The sequence below is a fragment of the Pituophis catenifer genome, unplaced genomic scaffold, assembly GCF_029215685.1.
Source record: "Pituophis catenifer annectens isolate HBS135680 unplaced genomic scaffold, rPitCat1.0.hap2 SCAF_3, whole genome shotgun sequence".
NCBI classification, from domain to species: Eukaryota; Metazoa; Chordata; class Lepidosauria; order Squamata; family Colubridae; genus Pituophis; species Pituophis catenifer.
This window is the reverse complement of record NW_027256883.1, coordinates 172,890,504-172,906,850: the sequence shown is the minus strand read 5'-3', so window position 1 is coordinate 172,906,850 and position 16,347 is coordinate 172,890,504. Positions and strand designations below refer to the sequence as shown.

The 16,347-nt window shown below is 39.9% G+C and overlaps 1 protein-coding gene across 1 annotated transcript in view; it reads right to left on the bottom strand.

The window, feature by feature from the left end:
* Positions 1-16,347, bottom strand: part of LOC139315082 (complement receptor type 2-like) — a 39,096-nt gene that overhangs the window by 21,657 nt on the left and 1,092 nt on the right. Inside the window, exons 3-10 of the mRNA XM_070941110.1 lie at positions 9,854-10,036; positions 9,456-9,638; positions 7,781-7,880; positions 6,084-6,169; positions 3,987-4,166; positions 2,491-2,673; positions 1,164-1,346; positions 122-304 (exon numbers count right to left, since the gene is read on the bottom strand). Of these exons, the coding sequence (XP_070797211.1) occupies positions 122-304; positions 1,164-1,346; positions 2,491-2,673; positions 3,987-4,166; positions 6,084-6,169; positions 7,781-7,880; positions 9,456-9,638; positions 9,854-10,036 (1,281 nt within the window). The remainder of the gene's footprint in view (positions 1-121; positions 305-1,163; positions 1,347-2,490; positions 2,674-3,986; positions 4,167-6,083; positions 6,170-7,780; positions 7,881-9,455; positions 9,639-9,853; positions 10,037-16,347) is intronic.

Here is a 16,347-nt window from a genome sequence, read left to right as displayed (position 1 = left end):
TGCTGCCAGTTTTGGTTACTGAGGTCTAAGCAGTGTAGTTCTTAGGAGGCACGCCATGTCCTTGGCACCAGATGTCACTTAACACTATTGCGGTACAACCAGTTTAACAACTAGCTCTCACATACATTCTCTTCTTTTACACTGAGGGACAGGTTCATTCCATGTTCCAGAAATCTGGCAGTAAATGCTCCAATAAGAAAAAAACCTGGATCACAATGATAAGTCACAGGGGTACCATAGGAGAAATCTTCCAACGTAACCTTGTCTCGTTTGCTATGGGCAATATTTGGTGGTGCAAGGCAACCTACAGAGAAGAGGTGATGCAACTATATTACTGCAATTTTAATTTATTTCTCAAATTCCACCCAAATTTTGACATTCAGATCGACTTGGATGCACCCATCATAGTCCTTCAATAAATACTACTTATAAAAATCATTGACACTATGCACTGTCCAACTATAGTACTCTTCCTCATCTAGCTTCAAGCGCTCATCCCTGACAAGCCACCCCAATTCCTGTGAAAGGCAGCAGAGAAGACTGAACTGATCTGCAAAATACAAACAAAAAAGAACCTTGGCATCTGGGGGCTTCACTCCATTTTACAGAGTTTGAGCTGTTCCAAATACATGTGACACTGCAGTTTCCAATGCAGGAATAGCCAGCATCACAAATATAGATGACTGATTTCCCATATGTGAAGTCCTCACCAACATGCTTTCCATGGATGATTTTTGGGGGTGCGGGACAATGCATAACTACAAAAGAGCAAAGAGAGGTAAGTACGGAAAATATCTTCATTCTAGATCTGCAAGAAGTTATAACTATTCAAGTATTTTCCACCAAGAAAATAGTTGTTGTGACAGATGTGATGCATGTATTCTCCAGAAACAAACTTTGGTAATTCTGCCCATGGTATTCACCATTTGGAACCAACTGAGAATGACTGCATTCTTATTTGCGAGCTATTTGTTCTCAGTCAAACCAAGGGAGTTGCCTTCCAACAATCCCTGGTGAGTTAGAAAATAATGTTTTTTTCCACAATTCTAAATGGTTTCAAATGTGTGCTTAAAAAACAATAAATTGAAGGAAAAGACTAGTAGGTGCAATATTACAATAATGATAATGTTAACCCAGACAGTACACATTGTAGTCTTTATTACCTTCACAGGATGGCACAGGAAGGCTCCAGTTTCCAGAAGGTCCACAGAAAATAGATGCCTTTCCAATAAGCAAATAGCCTGGATCACAAAAATAGGTTACAGACATTTTAAAAGTAAACATTTGCAAAGCTAAACCATCATGTTTTCCATTGGCTATGCTTGGAGGGAAGGAACACTGTGATTCTAAAAGAAAAGAAAAAGAAAAAAGGAAGTCAGAGGACAGTGTTCAGAATTCCATTTTGATGAGATACTTAGTGCAAAGTTACAATTAAAGGCTATTTACTACAAGTTGATTCCTCCACTTTTCTAAGGGGCACAAGGCACATTGTGTGACATCTCCTCTCATATTTTTTTCCCCATTATTGCAGAGCCCAGTACAGTAGATTAGATATGGCTTAAACTGTGCTTTGTTAAATAGAGTGGTTTGCCTATAATATTAAGCCATAGAACCAGTGGTGAAATGTAAAATTTGTTACTACTGGTTCTGTGGGCATGGCTTGGGGGGGGGGTTGTTAATGTGACTGAGTGGGCATGACCAACTTTTTTTTTTAACTTTTAAACCATTTTTTTCTACAACCTCTTCAGCCGAAGAGGTTGTTAAAATGCTTTTAAAAGCCTCTGACGATCAGGCAAGTCAATTGGGATCGACTTTAAAAGCATTTTTTCTGCAACCTCTTCGGCTGAAGAGATTGTAAAAAAAAATGCTTTTAAAAGCCTCTGACAATCCCAGCTGAGTTGCCTGATCATCAGAGGCTTTTTTTTTTCTTTTAAAAACATTTTTTCTACAATCTCTTCGGCTGAAGAGGTTGTTTAAAAAATGCTTTTAAAAGCCTCTCACGATCCCAGCTGAGCCGCGCGATCATCAGATCCTTGTTTTTTTACTTTTAAAAGCATTTTTTCAGCTGAAGAGGTTGTAGAAAAAATGCTCTTAAATTTTTTTAAAAAAAGCCTCTGATGATCGCGCGGCTCAGCTGGGTATGGGGGAGGTGGCAGGGATTTTTGCTACCGGTTCTCCGAACCACCCGCCACCATAGCTACCGGATTGGGCGATCCGGTCTGAACCAGGAGCATTTCACCCCTGCATAGAACCTAGTTTACAAGTCACCTTTGTTGAGTTCACTAATATACAAAGTCAGAACAAACAAACCACATTTTGGGCTTAGTGCAGTTAGGGAACCCTGGCAATATCTCATTTAGATTAAGTGAGGCTCATGACTGAGTAGATTCTTAAATCTGTAACTTGCATGTTCAAATTCAATCCCAAAGTCTTCTTTTTATGCTATGAAGTTTTATGCTACCAGCAGCAATTAATAAAAAAAAAAATTACTTTCGCAATGAGGGGCAGGAAAGGTCCACGTGCCAGAGTCTGTGCAATGAATAGTAGCATCTCCAATTAGAGTATAGCCAAAGTTGCATGTATATTTCACATACATTCCTCGTTTGAATACTATTACTTCCTGGTTGCTGTGAACCCCATTCTGGATATCTGGAGGTGACTTACATTCAATCTCTGAAAAGATATAAAAGTACTATTGGTTTTCAACGAGTTAGTGCTATCTCTCAGAGGTATTCTTAGGAAAAAATAGCATATTCTTAGGAAAAAATAGTTTACAGCAGGCAAGAACACATGCAAAGAATTACTCAAGTCAGATGGCATTTCTCTCATGGATGGCCTATGGAATCTAAAAAGGGGTAGGGAGGGAAGGGACTCAGAGGATAGCACTTACAATACCATTTTGATATGATACTCAGTGGAAAGTTATAATTAAATATCAGGGGTGGGCTTCAAAAATTTTAGCAAGGGATTCTCTGCCCGGTTGCTGGGTGGGCGTGGCCATGTGAGTGTGGCCTAGTCGGCCTCCTGCACCACAGCGCGGGTTGCCCTCCCCGGGCTCCGGAGTCTTTCCTTGAGTCTCCACGATGGCGAAAATGGCCTCCCCAGGCTCCAGAGGCCCTCTGGAGTTCTTCCCAAACTTCTGGTAGGCCCATTTTTTCGCCCTCCCCAAGCCTCCATGCGTGCCCTGCACTTACCTGCATCCAAAATGGGCCACTTGGGGACTCCTGGGAGGGGCAGGGCAAAGTAGGTGGAGCCAGCCAGGAGTGGCATTTGAGGGTTCTCTGAACTGCACAGAATCTTAGCTAGAGGTTCTCCCAAACCCCTGCGAACCCCCAGCAGCCCACCCCTGTTAAATACGCTTCTGATTTATTCCCTGTTTCTTCAAGCAGGGCCCTATTTCTAAACTCTGTAATAAGAACAATATGACTGCAAAGGAATTTGCATTGTTTTATGACTAAAAAATCATTTAACAGGCTAGTGTTAAGGTAACCTGTCTATTTTTCTTTGCAAAATGCAATTGTTCTTTGAAAAGAGAAATCTAGTTTATAAAAGTCAGATACATGCACTTGTAGATACATGGATTAGCATACGTTACTACAGAAGCAGATCTTCACTAAATCATATGGGTGTAAAGTTTAAAGCATTAAACTTCAGAGACAAACTCACTTAAAAAATAATCTTGTACTATAATATAAAAGGAATTCACTGATGGATAATTAGCTCTGCTAAAGATGACTTCTCATTTCTTCAGTTGTAGTTTGGGTTCCTTGACTGAAGGAATCCTTGAGTCATTTTATATACCACTAGATTTTAAGCCTAAATGTTCCTTGGTCTGATACTTTAGCTGTTTTGAAGCAGCCTTATGCTAGGGATACTGTATGGCCAGAATCATTCAATTCAATAAAAACAGCAAAGGTGTGTGAAGACTAATTGTTTCTGTACCTCTCATCTTCATGAGGCAATACAGCCTATCTCAAAAAATGTACCTTCACAGTTAGGGACAGGAGAAGACCATCTGCCATTATCCATACACTGAATAGTTGCCTCTCCAATCAGAGCGTAGCCAGGATTGCATGTGTATTTCACAAGTGTTCCACTGGAAAATAATGTTTCCTGGTTGCTGTGAATCCCATTTTGAATGTCTGGGGGTGGCTGGCATTGCACTACTGGAAGAAAGGAGAAGAACAAATTAACCAACTGAACAAATTAAAACAAACAAATTTCACTTCACTGGGAAGAAAAACAAATTAAGAATTTACTTTGGCTAAATTTCTTTCTAGTCTGAGCAGTTCTCCCTGAAAAAGGGATTGTGAAATGGTCCAAATCATCCTTCCAAGCTGGGAGAATGGGGATTGGCATTCGGTTCTCATCGTTGTATGTTGTCATTTAATAAGAAAACCCCCAAGATGGACCTTCCACATTGTCTCATGGAACAACCAAATGCTCTAGAAAAAATTGCCTTTCAATCTTCAAAAGGGGCTGCAAATTTACAGGATGCTTCTGGATTTATTGTTCACAGAGAAATTAGCAAAAAAGGGGGGAAAACTACTTAGTTTTTTTCTAATTGTGAGAAGAATTGATAAAATCCAGCTTCACTAAACATAGCCCTGACACAGATGGGTGCTGGCGAATCCCATGTGTTGCCACATTGACACCAAATTGTATGCTTGCCTTTCATGGTGTAGCCAGAGTCACATTCAAATGTAATTGTTGATACAGATTGATCATTTGCTTTGGGCCTAATAATTCTTCCATTCTGAATGTCTGGATTCACACAGCCTGGAACTAAAAATGAAAGGGGAGCAACTAAATTTGGTCGAGTCCTGTGCAAATAATGCCTTCTTGAGAACTAATTCACTGAACAAAGAGTAAATATAGATTTTAAAGAAAGACTTCGTCCTAAGAATATGATAGGATTTAGCTGAGTATTAATGGACAGGGATAAGAGGGGAAATAGGGTCAAAGATATGCACATGACACATTGGTCAGTTGATTCCTTTAGTGCAGGTTTCATAAATCAATGCATGGAAAGAGTTGACATTAAGATAGTCCTTGACTTATGACTGTAATTGAGTGCAGAATGGGAGGGGTGGAGAGGGGAGGGGAGGAATGGGAAGGGAAGGAGATTGTCTCTAATTAATATAATGCATACTTCATATTCAATAAAAGTTTCCAATGCCACTTTGTCAATAGTTGAATAATAAGATGAAAATATTAAGATACAAGTTGTTGCAACAAGGACCATACAGTCCACTCTGAGAGAAGGAAAATGTAATGGTTAAGTCAAACAAAATAAAACAGAGCTCCGAATATTGTTAAAAAAAAATGGAAAATCCAGATTTAAACTTATCTTGTTCACAGATAGGTGTGGGGGGATCCCACCTACCATCCACTTGGCAATAGATCTCTTTGGAACCAACCATCTTGTGGCCCCCAATACATTCAAAGCTAACCTTCTGGTTATATTTGTAAGCGCTGGAAATTCCAGCCACAATTCTTCCATTCTTAATCTGAGGATATGGACCAGTGGTGGGTTGCCCCCGGTTCAGACCGGTTCTATAGAACCGGTAGTAAAACCGGTGGGAGGCTCCGCCCACTGACCCTGACACCATCACAACACTTCTGCCCATGCGAAGAAGAGCGCGCATGTGGCCACATTGCGAACCGGTAGTAAAGGTAAGTAGAACCCACCCCTGATATGGACACTGTGTCACTGAAAAGGAGACATACTGTATATCAGAAGCAGATAAGGAGAAAAAAAAATGGAATCACTCTGCAGAAGTGTCAGGCCTGATTGATCCAATTTAGCTATCTGAGGAACAGGGTTAATTAGTTTGTCTATAGATTTTCTGATAAACATTATAGTTCAATTAGCATTTAGGGCTATGCTGTGATATGACTTGCTTGCAGCTTGATATAATGTTGCCTAAGGATGAAGTACTCGTTTATGCAGGTTTCGTTATCTTCAATATGATTTGCATCATTTTATCTGTCTCTATAGTTTCTGTTTTAGACTACTGGCATTCATTAAGCCTTCTCTTACAAATATCCTAAACTAGATCTGCATTTTGAGTGCTGCTTACTCTGGCAATAAGGAAGGTCACCTGTCCATGCCACTGTTTCACCAAACAATGCACAGCTTCTGGAAGACTTGCCAATCAGCCTATACCTGTAGCAAGACAAAAGAAACAGCATATAATCCTTTTATTTTTTGTAGAAGAATGCAGACTTTAGATGGTTGGAATCAAACTGTTCTACATCCTTTCGTTTACTCTAATTCAAAATGAGCTGCTTAGAGTTGTTTCAGTTCTGAAGTGACATTCAGGTCTGAATAAAATGCTGGGATAAAGATGACTAAGGACATCATAAAGTATTTTAGTATTCATTCATCCCATGCTTTTTTATTCATGCGGTGTCAGTTGATATGCATTCATACGTGTAGACAGACAGCATAAGTGTATGTGTAGAGACATGGTTGCTAGAAAGCAAAATAGCAACATGCAGGAGAATTTTTTCATAATTTCAAAGTTTTCATAATTGCTAAATCTTATTTTGGCAAAAGTCTTATATGTTTATAATCATACAATAGAAGGAGAAATTTCATACTGATTTATTTTCTAGAGAAAATATATCAGAAGGAAGAACATGTTTAACTCCACTGTTCATTGATACAATCTATGTACCTGAAAATGGTCCTTCCTTTTCATTCTGTTAAGTCCTAATTTTTGCTTATAATTGGGTTTTAGCAAACTTAGATTGAAAGAGAAAGATGCAAAAGATGCAACAGCAGGTTGAAACCTCTCAACCTGGCCAGGACAGGCTTCCCTGGATGCCGGCCCAAACAAGAGCCAGCTCTGGGGATTTTGGAAAAGGACACAGAGCAGTGTGAATGGATGGCAAGAGGAGGAGAGGCCAGGAACATTGGAAGGGTTGGTGGGGTAGCGACTGGATGAGTGCCTGGCTGAAGAGGAAAGAGCAGAGATACAGTTGCAGCTGGGAAGCGTGGATGACCAGCCAGAGGTACAGGGTGAAGAAGAGGTATAGCTGCAGGTGGTCAGTGGAAACAAGAAGGAATTTCCTCCCCTGCCAGATCCCAGGGCATGTAGCAGAGGAAGGCACATGGAAATCAGTGAGGTTACTCATGAGGAAGCAGCCTCACCCCTCTTAATGAATTGCACCAGCTGGTTATCACTCAATCTGATACATGGAGCAAAGCAGTGTTGTAGCCAACCATTCACTTCCTCGCTGTGCATGTGCTTTGACTTCATGTTTTCTGATTCCAGACCTGTGTCTTGTTTTCTGACCACATGTTTGGACCTTTGATTTCATGCCTGGATTTTGGACTTGGACCTTGGATACCATGCCTGGACTTGAGACTTGGGCCTGGACTTAGTGTGGGGATCTGTAGACATATGCCTTGACTTCAGACTTCGTATTTCATGGTTAGATTTCGTGCCTGGACTTTGTGGACTCTTATTTATTGGGTCTTGGTGGAGGGCCATTTGCTGACAAGCCTCTGCTAGTGGGATCTGAGGAACAAAAGTGGAGGCTTGCAATGTTTCAATAAAATGTTAAAAACTCCTTGGCAGGTGTATACGTGCCTCTTCCCCATTGAGTTACAGACATTGCCCAATGGCTGGTGAGAAAAGTAAGATTCCTTACACGACCCCACCCAGAAGAATTCTCACCAGACAATTTCAGGTTACACTGTTGAAAAGAGAAAGAAAGAAACAGGAAGAATCTCACCACTGGAAATTGTGTTGGATTCCTTGAAACTTACCCTTCCTCACACTGGTAATTTACAGTGGAACCAAAGCGAAAATCTCCTGTTACAAGCAATCTGCCACCCTCTAGTTCTCCTGGATGTCCACATGATTTTCCTAGTGGAAAACAGAGAGATTCTACTTTTCCATGTTATGTTTTGGGTAGCACAAAATGTATAAAACTGATTCAAGGTTTTTATCTGTATTTAGCAACCGACAAATACACTCCCAAGGGTTAAGTTGCACAATTTGATACCCCATTGAAAGGCCAATCTTATAGTTTGATCAGGGTAAACAAAGACTCACTTTGACAGAATTCTTGAATTTCTGACCAAATCTGATTCCTAATGCATGTCACTGATTTTCAGTTCAGGATACCTAACATAACCAGGATGACATATATATTTCACAACTGAACCCAGAAGAAATAACTTATTTTTTTAATATTCATTTGCAATCTCTGTCCAATCTAACTGAATAGGAAAGGCATAGGTGCCTCCAAAACAAAGAAACAAATTTCAGCTATTATTAATATTATTAATACTATTAGTGTTATCATTGAACATACTATTTCCATGTTCAATTTGATAGATAGGGAAACTTGCTTTATTCCTAATTCTACCTGATTATCTACAATAACTTTCTATACTCTCAGTTTTAATTACAGGGCAGTATTAATTAGTTAACAAAAATAGTTAACAAAGTGCACATATTTTGAAAACTTTAACCCTTTAGAAAGGGGGAAACAAAATCTTTCTCTTACACCAATTACTCTTCATGGTTTAAAAATACCAATAATTGATGGCATGACTGATTTAGTTTTATACTAATGTAATATGGAACATATTCTAAATATCAGATATATATCTTTCATCAAGAATGTAGAACTCAAAATCATGAGTCTCCTTGATTTATTAATCCAGAATTTCTTTATCATAATTTGCATTGAGTCTGAACATAAAATTCTGATATCTATGTCTATGTCTATGTCTGTCTGTCTTCTGTCTCCTTCCCTCCCTCCCTCCCTCCCTCCCTCTCTCTCTCTCTCTCTCTCTCTCTCTCTCTCTCTCTCTCTATCTCTATCTCTATCTCTATCTCTATCTCCAGTGAGCATTTATCATGAATGTGGACATGAGAATGAGTAAAACCGACCAGGAATTTTGCTATTTTGCACAGTCTGCAAGATTGGTTGGGTTCATCAGACTCTGTCTTGAAGAATTCAGGGCTTATTATTAATTGAGTACACATGCTTTTATTTTGTTTCAAATATTTTTAAAAACCTAAATGTGTGATTTTCAAAAGCTAAATTCACACTAATATCACATCAGTCCCAATAAAACATTCCCAAACTTACCATAGCCCTCTGCAACTATTCCCAGATGAACACTAGAGATGAAAAGAACAGCAGCAGCATCCCCCCAAAAGGAATGGCCAAAGGAAAGGGCTTTTTGTTAACAGTTACTCCTTTTCAAGAGCCCTTCAGTGAAGCTAAAATAAATAAAATGTTGGACTCCTACCCTAAATATTCCTAATTCTGACACCACAGCAGCTTTTGAATCAAGTTAAGTATTTCCTTCAAAGCACTTCATTCAGTAAAAACGTAGAAACCCATATGAAGAGTGATCTTCTGTTTATGGATCTCACTCCTTCAAGAGCTTACAGGAAAAAAAATGTTGTGGTCACAAAAGGTACCTTCACAGTTAGGGGCAGGAGATGACCATTTGCCAGCATTTGTGCAATGAAGGGTTGCCTTTCCAATCAGAGCATAGCCGGGATTGCATGTATACGTCACAAGAATTCCACTGGAAAATACTCCTGTTTCCTGGTTGCTGCAAGTCCCATTTTGAACGTCTGGGGGTGGTGGGCATTGTCTCACTAAAAGAAGAGAGCAGATTGGGAAGAAAATCAAATTAAAAATATACTCCAGGATGATAAATCAGGGGGAAAAGAAGATACTAGTTGTTTTCTAGGCTCAACTGCAAGCACCATATTTTCTACTGACTGAGAATGAAGAAAAGTGGAATGCACAGCCAAAACAGAACAGCAGTTTAATATAGTTCAAACAATGGAAAATCCAGATTCGTCCTTACCAAATTCACAGACAGGAGTGGGGGGGTCCCATGTACCATCTACTTGGCAATAGATCTCTCTAGAACCAACCATCTTGTGGTCCCCAATGCACTCAAAGCTAACTTTCTGGTTATATTTGTAGGTGCTGGAAACTCCAGCCACAATCTTTCCATTCTTAATCTGAGGAGATTGGCACCGTGCCACTGAAAAATGAAACATATATCAGAAGCAAACAAGGAGAAAAAAACTGGAATCATTCTGTAGAAGTGTCAGGCCTGATTAGTTCAGTTTGGGTAGCTGAGGAATAGAGATAACTAGTTTGTCAGTGTGAAGTCCCCAAAGAACTATTTGAAGGAATCATTTTAAATGTTTCCAATTAGCAGCTGATGGTCCTTGCTTGAGAAGGAACACAAGAACCAAAGATTGTGCAGGAAAACTCACCTCCACAATACGCATGGCCACTCCATTCTCCGTTTATCCCATCCTTAGATGTACAGGTAATAGAGGCATTTCCAATAAGAGGGTAGCCTTTGTCACACATATATGTTACAGTTGTCCCATAGAAGAAATCTTTCAAAATTTTTCCAGTGTGCTTGCCGTGGGGAATATTTGGTGGTGATGAACACAAGATAGCTAGAAAGAAGTGGAGGTTGCATAAAAAAGATAAATGGATTTCTTTGCCTTATTAGAGTATGGATATAAAGCCTTGAACATTTATAATATTCATGACTTTAATGTAATATGTGCTGTTAAAAAAGCGGACAAAGACAAAGGGCATGTTATATCGAGCATCATTATCTGTTGTGGCAGTTGCAGCTGTAATGAAGAATTACCATGGAGTTAATATTTCCTCTTTTTTAAGGCTTTTACAAGCAATTGCATATTAGAGGTCTTAGTCCTCTAATTTTCAAAACAGTATAACTATCTCTGACATATAATTTCTCACATTGTTTCTTTTGATATTGTTTCAAGGACATACAGAAAAAAGTTTTTTTAAAAAATAAGTGAGGCCATTTTCCTTCAGTTGAAAACTGTTAGTGGTAAACTTGAATTAGAAAAAAATACTCCAAATGATGAGAAAGTGTTATTCGGGGAGAATAAACATGGGGAAAGAAATCATTGTTGAAATTAAATACTGAAAGTTACCAAAACTGAAAATAAATCAAGGTTATGATGGAAGAGGAAATTTGTAGTTCAGGGTTGAATTGTGGGGTCTTTGGTGTTCTCTGACGTTGGTGGTTTTCTTCCAGATGTTTCATTACCAAACCACATAGCATCATTACGTCTAAATAAAGTTTTTTCGTCAGAGCTTTAGGCATGTTTGACTGAGTAATGTCATTTGACAAGAGTGTTGTAGCATATTTGCTTTTCTCTTTTCTTAGATATCTGAAATGAACTTTAATAATGTGTTTTGTACATTATTTCCTGCGTATGCAGGGGTACATGCCAGAACCGGTAGTTAAAAATGCTTTAAAAAGTAAAAAAAAAAAAAAAAAAAAAAAGTTCTGAGGATCGGGGATTGCTCAGCTGATTGTCGGAACTTTTTTTTTTTTTTTTACTTTTTAGGCATTTTTTTACTACTGGCTTTAAAAAAGTTTTTAAAAAGGCTCCGACCATCACAGCTCTGCTGTGCAATTATCGGAACCTTTTTTTTACAGGGATGGGGTGGTGGGGGGGGTCTTCCCTGAATCCTGCTAGGCCAAAAAAGGTGGTGTAGGCAACTAATGATGGTGGGGGGGGGGGGTGTTTTTTGAAAGAAAGAGAGAGAGAGAGAGAGAGAGAGAGAGAGAAAGAAGGGAGGGAGGGAAGGAAGGAAGGAAGGAAGGAAGGAAGGAAGGAAGGAAGGAAGGAAGGAAGGAAGGAAGGAAGGAAAGAAAAAAGAGAGGAAGGAAGGACTACAAACCTGGCACTAGACAGAGCTTCAGAAGATAATCCAGGGCTGGAAGGGACCTGGAGGTCATCTAGTCCAATCCTGCTCCAGCAGGACATTGTTAGTGAATTTCTGTCTTTTGATCCCCCAGTCATATGGTTACATAGCCACACCCACCAGTCACATGACCCCCACCACCAAGCCACGCCCACCGAGCCACACCCACAGAACCGGTAGGAAAGAAATTTAGATTTCACCACTGATCTGCACTATAGCTGGATCACAGTCTGGTCAGCTCTCAGGTTTTTCCCCTCCAGGCCTCCCTATTGCAGCTCTCAAATTCATCCCTCTGGCAGCCATGAGGCAATATTAAAATGGATGGTCCCCATGTGAGCAAGGCACCTGTTGCTCACAGCCAGGGGCATCTCCTCCTAAAGCATTTTAGTTCAACCATTGCCACCAAAAAAAACCTATTTGATTTGACACTAAATGAGCATAAAAAAGAAAGGTGGGAAGTGATACAATTGGAACATTACAGATTCTGCTGGACTCTCAGATTCCCATCTGCCCAGCTATCCTTGGGAATGGCCTTAGGTAATGGAAGCTAATTTTTGAACAACATACAATATAGAGATCCACAGGCTCCTCAAAACTATGCAAAAGGCTCTGAAATGTTCTGATTATTCTGTAGACAATCAATCTCTCTGTGGCTACTAGCAATAACATTTAGACTTATATACTGCTTCATAGTGCTTTACAGCACTCTCTGAGTGGCTTACAGAATCAACACATTGCCTCCAACAATCTGGGTCCCCATTTTACTGACTTTGGAAGGATGGAAGACTGAGTCAATGTCAAGCCAGCGAGGATCAAACTCCTGGCAGTGAACAGAATTATCCCGCAATACTGCATTGTAACCACTGCACCAGTACTAATTGCAGTACCATGTTTCCCCAAAAATAAGACCTTGTCTTATATTTTTTGAATGCTGAAATAAGCGCTTGGCTTTATTTTTGGGGAAGGAGGTCTTGTTATTTTGGGGGGCATGTGGAGCAAAACGGGGCTCCTCTTGCCATCTTACCTGATTTCCAGCTCTGTCTCCCTAATGGTAACCAAAGAAAATGGCGGGGACTGGCTGCGCATGCATTTAAATATTTTCGAGGAAGGCTTATTTTTGGGGAGGGCTTATTTTCAGGGAAGCATGATTTGTAAAAGTATTTGATTAAGATAAGATTTGATTAATACATCCATTCATCAATCAAAAATCCATATGTTTTACTTTAAGTCATATCTCTCCTTTCTCAGATTCTAGGGAAAACCACAAAGATGTGAGAAAAAATGGATTCAGCAAATAATGTGACTTTTGGATATAATCACAAAAATATGTTTAATTCTTTAGAATTTACAAGATTAATTAATTTTATTGCAATACAGTTGTGTTCATGACAGGTTATGCCACATTGAAAATGGTAAAATGAAGCTGCTACAATTTTTTTAGTTAATAACAATTTTTAAATTAATGTTATATAATCAGTTCCTAGTGGGATAGAACAATTAGTAGCTAGTTAATAACAATTATTTTGTGCACAAGTTCTTTAAATCAAAAAATACAATCTCAGAATGTGTATATACATAACTGATTTATTGATAGATTTTTAATACATCTATACTCAAAACATATATAACACAATTAAGGTTATTTTATAATACCAAGAGCATATAGTACCTAAAATTACATTGTGTTTGCACTGCTGTGCTCTAATATCAGATTCATTGATTTGAATGGAGTCTGCAAACGAGACATTAATGGTAGGTTGGGCTGCATTTTTGATAGTGATATCACCAACTCAGACGAACATACTTCATATACCCACCTAAAGCTTTTATCCTGAACTTTGGCAAGTTAATCTCCAGATGAATAGCATTTTAGCTTTCCAAATTCAATTCAATTCAGAATAGAGCGGGAAGGGACTTTGGAGGTCTTCTAGTCCAACCAACCCCAACCCCTTTCAGACAAGTGGCTGTCCAGTCTCTTCTTAAAAACCTACAGTGATAAAGCACCTACAACTTTTGAAAGCAAGCTGTTTCACTGGTTAATTGTGCTAACTGTTAAGGAAGTTTTTCCTTAATTTGTGGTTGCTTCTCTCCTTGATTATTTTCCATCTATTGTTTCTTGTCTTACCTTCTGGTGCTTTGGAAAATAAATTGATTCCCTCTTCTTTATGGTAGCCCCTCAAATACTGGAAAGCTTCTATCATGTCACCCCTAATCCAGGGGTGAAATGCTCCTGGTTCTGACCAGATCACTCGATCTGGTAGCGATGGAAGTGGGTGGTTCGGAGAACCGGTAGCAAAATCACTGCCCACCCCCATGCCCAGCTGAGCTGCACAATCATGAGAGGCTTTTTTTTTTACTTTTAAAAGCATTTTTTCTACAACCTGTTTGGCCAAAAAAATGCTTTAAAAAGTAAAAAAAAAAAAAGCCTCTCATGATCGCGCGGTTCAGCTGGGATTGTCAAAGGTTTTTAAAAGAAAAAAATCCCTTTTTTTCTTTTAAATGCTTCTGACGATCCAAGCTGAGTTTTTTAAAAAGCTCCTGCCGATCAGGCAACTCAGCTGGGATCGTCAGAGCCTTTTGAAAGCATTTTTTTTTTACAAAAAATGGTTTTAAAAGTTTAAAAAAAAAATTGGCCACGCCCACCCAGTCACATTACCCCACCACCACCAAGCCACACCCACAAAACCGGTAGTAACAAATTTTAGATTTCACCACTGCCCTAATCCTTCTTTTCTTTAGACTAGCCATACCCAAATCCTCATATGTTTTAGTCTCCAGGCCTTTAGTCATCTTCTCTGCACTTTTTCCAAAGTCTCAACAAGTATAAAAGGTACATGATATGAAACATGATTTTGAAAAGAAGTCACAATGGAATTTAGCTAAAGAAATATGACTGTATGCTCTACTTACGCTGACATTCAGGAAGGTTGCCACTCCATTTTACTCTTTTTCCATTTAAGGCACATTTTCTGGAAGACTGTCCAATCAGTTTGTACCTGCATTAAAACAGAAACAATTATGGAATGGCCACTTATTCTTCCTGGGTTCAATTTCCTATCACTGATTCTCAGAAATGCCAGTGGAAAAGAATAGAACAATTACAACTCAACAACTTCTAAATAACCATCTGCTAACAACCCTGCATATAAATAGTGAAAATCTATTACTTACAAAGAACAAACAATGTATGTGTATATTGAAGAATTATTACGCATATCCCATCCAAGCCATTATTTTGCAGAGTCCTCTTACAATATTCTACCTTTGGATCCTAATTACCGTATTTTTTCGGAGTATAAAATGCACCTTTTCCCCCAAAAAAACAAGGTGAAAATCTGGGTGCGTCTTAGACACCGAATGTAGCCCCACCCACCTACTGGCCCCCACCCTTCGGAGGTTGTCGGCCTCTGCGTGTCACATTTTCCAGTGGTTCCAGGCAGCGGGGATCCTCATTTCCATTCTTTTGATAACGATCAGCACAAATGAGCCGAGGTGGCACAGTGGTTAGAGTGCAGTACTGCAGCTACTGTACTTCAGCTGACTGCTAGTTCAGCAGATCAGCGGATCAAATCTCACTGGCTCAAGGTTGACTCAGCCTTCCATCCTTCCGAGGTGGGTAAAATGAGGACCCAGATTGTTGGGGGCAATATGCTATTTAGTATACTGTCTTTGGTGTAAGCCGCCCAGAGTCCTCGGAGAGTGGGCGGCATAGAAATATGAATAAATAAATAAATAAATAAATAAATAAATAAATAAATAAAATAATAAATAAATGAATCTTTTTATCCGTTTAAAACAAACCCTATCACTCTAGGTGCATTTAACTGGAGTGGGTGGGGCGGGGTGGAGTGGGGGATGATTTTCATGGGGGCAGAAGAGGGACTTGGCACCGAAGGCTACACTCTCGAGACGCCCCTGTCTTCCTACTTATAGATTTAGGCATTGAAAGCCTGGCTTTCTCGCAGCAAGGCCCAATAAAGATGCAGCACTTCAGTCCGCCTGGACGCTGCCATCTCGTAAACACGGTGCCGGGCTTCCCGGCAAGCCCCCTGTGTCTTTCCTGCCTCAGTCAGAGTCTGATTCAGAAGCGGCCTGGGGAAGCATGGAGGTCGGGACTCGGTTGGTGAAGTGGGCACTGCACAGGGAGCATAAAGCAAGGCGCTACTGCCTGAAAATACTTTCCTCCCTGGTTCCAAAAATGGGGCGTGCAGAGGCAAAAAAAGAGCATTGCATTTTCGAGTGATTTCAGGCAGCGGAGATCGCAGCAACAGTGTTTTAGGGTGGCAGCGCCTTGCCTTACACCTCCTGCGCAACACCCGAAAATGCGATGCTCTTTTTCCTCCCCGATTCCAAAAACGGTGTGTGGAGGCAAAAAAACAGCATCATGTTTTCAGGTGGTCCCAGGTGGCAGAGATTGTGGCAACAGTGTTTTCAGGTGCTTTATTTTACACTCCCTGAGCAGTGCCAGCTTCGCCAACCAAGTCCCGACCTCCGCACTTCCCCGGGCCACAACCAAACAGGACAGGTACAGACTTCAGTGGATAGTTAGGACTGCAGAAAAAAAAAAAACAATTGTAACTAACCTAC